At 31.3% G+C, this 6,174-nt stretch overlaps 1 protein-coding gene across 1 annotated transcript; it reads left to right on the forward strand.

Annotated features, from left to right (window-relative positions):
• Positions 1 to 256: 256 nt before the first annotated feature.
• On the forward strand, positions 257 to 5,438 carry LOC143043834 (E3 ubiquitin-protein ligase TRIM45-like). The gene is made up of 4 exons (XM_076216014.1): positions 257 to 1,023; positions 2,923 to 2,970; positions 3,815 to 3,862; positions 5,372 to 5,438. The coding sequence occupies exons 1-4, from the start codon at positions 257 to 259 to the stop codon at positions 5,436 to 5,438; spliced, it is 930 nt and encodes a 309-aa protein (XP_076072129.1).
• Positions 5,439 to 6,174: the final 736 nt, after the last annotated feature.

Genomic DNA, 6,174 nt, shown 5'->3' on the forward strand with positions numbered 1-6,174 from the left:
TATATCAATGTTCATCTTTGGTTTGGAATTGAATGATCATTTCATTTTACAAAAGTATTAATTGAAAACAATCATATTCTAAAATATAACAAAAGCATATATTCCCTGTGAAAAAGGAAAATAATGGTTGTTGAAGGATTAGTTATAGATTTTACCTTTTATTTAAGGACAATGCATTCATGGTCCGGAACAGTTAGCTTTTCACCGTATAATAGCGAGTTTTAAATGTACTTTCTCATATTACATGCACATCAAAATGGCTCAGGTAGCTTCTAAAACGTGTGATATTTGTGTTTCTGGACCTGGTCATCACTACTGTGAACAGTGCGACCAGCTGTTTTGTGATGGATGTAAAATATCTCATTTACGGACAAAGATGAGCAAAAACCATACATTTCTAAGTGGTCCAAATATAAACCCGGAAGTAAAACAATATTGTAAAGAACATGATGAAAACTTTATATATCACTGCAAGGAATGTAATTCGCCGATTTGTAAAATATGTGTAATTAAAAAACACAAATCACATGATTTTGCTGAAATCAAGGAATCAACTGAAGGAATCAAAAATGAGGTCAAAATCGTGATCGACATGAAGATGAGAAACCTGCAGTCAAAGATAGCAGTTATTAACCAAGGTACCCATGCATATCAAGCTGATGTACAGAAAGTTATCCAGGCTATAACAGAAGAAGGCAGACACTTGAAAGAGATGATTGATAAGAAAGTCGAAGGTCTTATTGATACTGTAAAGGAGAAAGATAGAAGGAATGTTCAAACCTTACAGTCTGTTGGCAATGAGTTAAAAACAGCTTTGGATAAGACAAAGGAGCAGCAGAAATTTTATCAAGACACCCAGGGTATAAAAGATACTACGAAGTTGTTACAAAAGCTAAAACAAATAAAGTCACAAATCGATCAAATAGAAGAAATGAAGATTCCTATTATGCCATCAGTCAAATATGCCAAAAAGACAGTAGCAGAGGGAGAAATAGGAAAACTGTTTGGGGAACTAACATTTGGGTAAGTTTGTTCTTAGTTATTGATTCTATGAAATTGCTTTGAAAACTCTTATTGTCTTTTCCTCTTTTTTCATATGAACTTTGGTATATAAGCAGTCTCTTTTCGACTGAAAAGGGTTGAATAATTATGGCATTTCCGCTTCTTGTTTTAATTATATTATGTATTAGTATCTCAGATAATCAAAGTTTTCCAGATTTAATAGAATATGCGATAATGCAATGCCAGTATACGCTGTTATTCAAAATTGTCAGTGTTCTCGGATCATTGATTAAAATAACCAGCATTTCATGAGTTACAACACAAGCAAAGTAATGCGTTGACTTTATAGAATCCTAAATATATGTTTACAGTTTAAATTGGAATTCATCAGGATTCAAAATCCTACTAGTACACATTTGAATTTCAATATCTACTAAAAGAAATTAGAATTCAGATTTATACTTTAAGTAATTAAAATCAAGAACAAATCAGCATTCCAGTATCTACTAAAAGAAATTAGATTTCTGATTTATACTTTAAGTAATTAAAATCCAGTACAAATCAGCATTCCAGTATCTACTAAAAGAAATTAGATTTCTGATTTATACTTTAAGTAATTAAAATCCAGTACAAATCAGCATTCCAGTATCTACTAAAAGAAATTAGAATTCCGATTTATACTTAAAGTAATTAAAATCAAGAACAAATCAGCGTTTCAGTATCTACTACTGGAAATTGAATATCCAAATGTGTAAAAGAGTGATTCTGAATTTGTAGTAAATTTCTAGTAGGATCAAGGATATCTACTAAAACAAAGAAGACTTCGTTATACTATTATAATGATTTTTTTTGTCTTAAAGACAAAATGTCAAATACGTTGAATACATTTTGGTTTATGTTAATATTGTCATTACAATACTCACAATTGACCAGCAAATTAAGTTATAGTCCAAAAATGAAGATATAATTTGATTAAAAGTTATGACATACCTGTACTCTAAAGAGATTTCAAAACCATAAAGGACCTTTTACAAATTAATGATATAGCAAATTTAAGAAAAAATGAAGGACTTTTAGAAAGCTTTGCTGTTAAATGAATTCATAGGAAACTGTAACTCAAATTTATAAAAAGGTTGTTTTGGGCTCCTTCTGAATCCTGTTGTACCATAATATACACATCTCAAAACTTTTTTTTTAAATTATTATGACGAAGACCTAAACATAATTTCATTCCATATACATGATATAGACTGTATTAGATGTTTAAGTTTCATTGAATCATTGACCTTTCTAGTTGAAGTCTTATCAAAAGACTTTGGGATGCACACCAAAGAAAAACTAAGCGGTCTTTAATAAAAGACATATATATGATGTGCTAGTACAAACTAATAATAGACATACTTGAACCTGCAGTTTTCAAATACAAAAGGGTTGTTCAAACTTTATTTAACAATTATTATCAAAATCTTATCAAATCAATCACAAGGAAAACATTCCGGCAGGGCATACACAAGGAAATCATTCCGACAGGACATACACAAGGAAAACATTCCGGCAGGGCATACACAAGGAAAACATTCCGGCAGGGCATACACAAGGAAAACAGCTATTTCAAAAGACTGTGTTTATTATAACCCAACTTTTGCACCTGAAAAAGTGAAATTGGAAAAGAAAACAGTACTTTAAATGCAATTTGGAAACTGATTATAATTTAGACACCCCAATTTGGAAACTGATTATAATTTAGACACCCCAATTTGGAAACTGATTTGTGATATTTTTAGATTAGCTCAACACAGGTAATTCGATTTGTTTATATTTAGAAATACACTGTTTTATTTCATTTCATAATAATTTACAATTTTAACGCACATATAAGATGTGAATAAAATTGTTAATAAGATCATTATTTTTACGCAGAGAAACTGTCAAAAAAGAAGAAAACCCTAAACCTAAGGAGAACGTCAGGTTTGTATTTATAATAGACATTTAACAAAGTTGTTTCTATTATTCCCGTTTTCGTGTTCATCTCTTCTGTGGATTGACTTTTGCTACAATAATAAAACCAATCAAAATACCTAGGTTTGTCATTGTAAGTTATATTTACATATAACATTGCGTTGTTCTGTTCTTGATCTCGATACTTATCCTTTGTTCAATTGGCTTTGATTTCAAGAGAACCGATGAGTATGATATTACCCATTCGCACGTATACTTATCGGTTATCAAACGTACCATGATTATAATTCAATACGCCAGACGCGCGTTTCGTCTACATAAGACTCATCAGCGACGCTCAGATCAAAATAGTTATAAAGCCAAACAAGTACAAATTTAAAGAGCATTGAGGACTTAAAATTCCGAAATGATGTGCCTTATACGGCTAAGGTATCTATTCTTCGGATAAGAAAATCCTTAGATTTTCAAAATATTCAATATTTTGTTACAGGAAATTTATAAAAATGACCACATAATTGATATTCATGTCAACACCGATGAGTGACTATTTAGCATGTTATAATTAAAAAGCAAACCCTAAAAACTAATCAGTGATTAGCAGTACCATAAATTTGTTTAAATTGTGTCTCTTTTTGCACGTAATCGACTAATGTTAGGGACGTTGGTTTTAGAATATACATATGGTTTACTTTTGATAGATCAGACTAAAGGGTTGCACGACATATATAAACAATGTAAATATATGTAATTCGTTCAGTTTAGCTTTCCAAAATATCATACTTTAAAGTGTTTATGATAAAAATTTGTCCAGAAAGAGATCAAAGAGAATATCTAAATATGATATCTTTTATAGAGTTGCAAGAACAGCTAAACAATACAGATACAGGTGCGACAGATGCAGGTAAGTGTGATGTTATGTAGTTCTCTTTCGGAAGAGTACAAAACAATAAGTACAAGTGCACAGATCATTATGAAATCAGATATGCCAATTTGAAAAACATAGATTTGTAAAGCACAAAGCAAGTTTTGCCCTTTTAATAAAATTTCATTTTATGTTAAGATGTTATAAAAAAATTATTGAAACAGATCTGTGTCTATCAATTTATAACCTTTATTGTCAATGCCATTCTTATTCATATTTCGCCTTCGGTCTCAAGTAATAAATTAGCTTAACTTCTCTATGAGGGGTGAAGCTTACATGTAATATCTCTGTTTAAAGAAACAAACTATAACCACCAGACCATAGCTGGCCAGTGACCTTGACCCTAGTATATAAGCACCTGTTCCATAATAACTTGTCATTATTTTTCTAGAGGGTGTGAAGTGAACACTTCACTTGAATTCTTTTTAGTTATTTTATTTTTATCTAAGATTTAGGGGAAAGTTACTAAAGTTACATTTAACTTGTCTACGATGTACGACAAGTTCTAATGTTATTTTGTTAATTAGAAATAATAATTCCTAAATTGTCTACGATGTATGACAAGTGTTGATGAAAATGAATTTAAAAATTTCTTGTCTACGATGTATGACAAGTGTCGATGGAAATTAATTAAAATTTTTATTGTCTACGATGTATGACAATTTTATATATTCATTAAGTTTTTGCCTTAGTACGATGTACAGCACATTTGTTACTTAATTCATACTCCTGTTTGTTAAACAGGTAGATATTTAAAAGTATTTCTATTCACCTGAAGGTCGTGAGTACTCTTCAGAATTTACACGTGTTTTACCTGCACAGGTACACATTTGTTTATTACAATGGCTGAATTTGATTATGCACATGTATTGCTTTTGCAAGATGTTTAGAATTATGTTTACACTTACAAGGGTGATGGCTATGATTTTCATCACCTCTGAATTGTTTTAGAAATTAAAGATGATAAATTTAATAGGAAAACAAGAGGTATTTTGAATAAATCCTCTTCTTAAACAGTTATAAAATCTAGTAGTTTGATAAAAGATCATAATGGCATTGCAATTGGAAATAATTGACAAAGCAATAGAACGAGTCAAAAGTAAGTTTTTAAAATCTAGTGCTACTTGTATAGCTTCAAAATCTCCTTGATTTGTGATTTTTTCTCAAGATAGTGCTGTTGAGATTTAAGATAGGCATGTATACATATTTATGCATTGACTCATTATTATTAATGTAGTAAAGAACATGTATGAATCATGAGGTTTGAGACAGTTTCTCTGCCTTCACCTCAAGCAGAGTTTGTAGAGAAACCTGCTGCTTTATTCGAATTTTGCCATTAGAGGCTTACTTTAATGAAGATTTAGTACTAATTTTGATCTGAACTACTGTAATGATACTGTTCATGTACCTCCTTTTGGAGTTTGTGCCATGGCTGATGATAGTCCAGCCGGAACTGAATTTTGATACGTCTTTTGATCCTGCATTAAGGTTTTCAGAAGCCTTTAAGGCTTCTCTTAGTGAGATTAATGGTCCATTATCTCAGCCTGTTTGTTGAACAGTTTAATCATGATTTTGCTTGGAAAATCCCAAAATTGTTTAAACAGGCAGAAAACTGTGTCTAAGTTTTCTTCTGGACTTTCTGTGACTGTTAATAATACTACCATGTCAGTAAATATCAAATCAGGAAAATATCTAGTTCAAAGAGGAGTAATACTATCACCCTGAGAACTGTGAGAATCCTAGTGTGTCTAGGATAAATAACAAGATTGAAATGGCACTGCCTAGACAGGCCCACTATGTGGTTTCAAAGATGCAGGAAACCCAGAGATACTTTATTAAGGGGTTGATCATCACCCCTATTGTTGAGGATTTTATTGTAAAATTCTATTTGTTTGTTTGACCATGGGTTTCTCTTTAAACGCATAGGAGATGCTCAGAAATATCTAGATGATAAAACTTATTTGTAATTCTGATGTGATAGTTGATTTATTACGTTTTTAGTTATGATTGCATGAAGCAAACTTGGTGATTATACAAAGATTCTTAAGCAAATTCTAGATTCCTTGGAAGAGGTTCCAGGTCTAGCAATTATTTTACTCCCAGCTGTTATGGGAAAGGCAATATGAGTTTTTTAACTGCGGAGGCTCTGTTGGTCAACAGGGCGTATACTAGTAGGCAATTCCCTTCATTGAGAGGTAGAGGTTTCCCAAAAGGGAACAGAGAATCTCAAAGAGGTCAAATTTCTCAGCCAGTTGCTATATACAGTAGATAACATAAATATTATGATTTTG

Source organism: Mytilus galloprovincialis, chromosome 8, assembly GCF_965363235.1.
Source record: "Mytilus galloprovincialis chromosome 8, xbMytGall1.hap1.1, whole genome shotgun sequence".
NCBI lineage: Eukaryota > Metazoa > Mollusca > Bivalvia > Mytilida > Mytilidae > Mytilus > Mytilus galloprovincialis.

Bases quoted from the DNA above. Each gene is read 5' to 3' on its own strand.
- LOC143043834 (XM_076216014.1), top strand. From the start codon at position 257: ATGGCTCAGGTAGCTTCTAAAACGTGTGATATTTGTGTTTCTGGACCT. The intron at 1,024-2,922 runs GTAAGTTTGTTC...ATTTTTACGCAG, and splicing joins TTTGGGGAACTAACATTTGG to AGAAACTGTCAAAAAAGAAG. The intron at 2,971-3,814 runs GTTTGTATTTAT...TATCTTTTATAG, and splicing joins AAACCTAAGGAGAACGTCAG to AGTTGCAAGAACAGCTAAAC.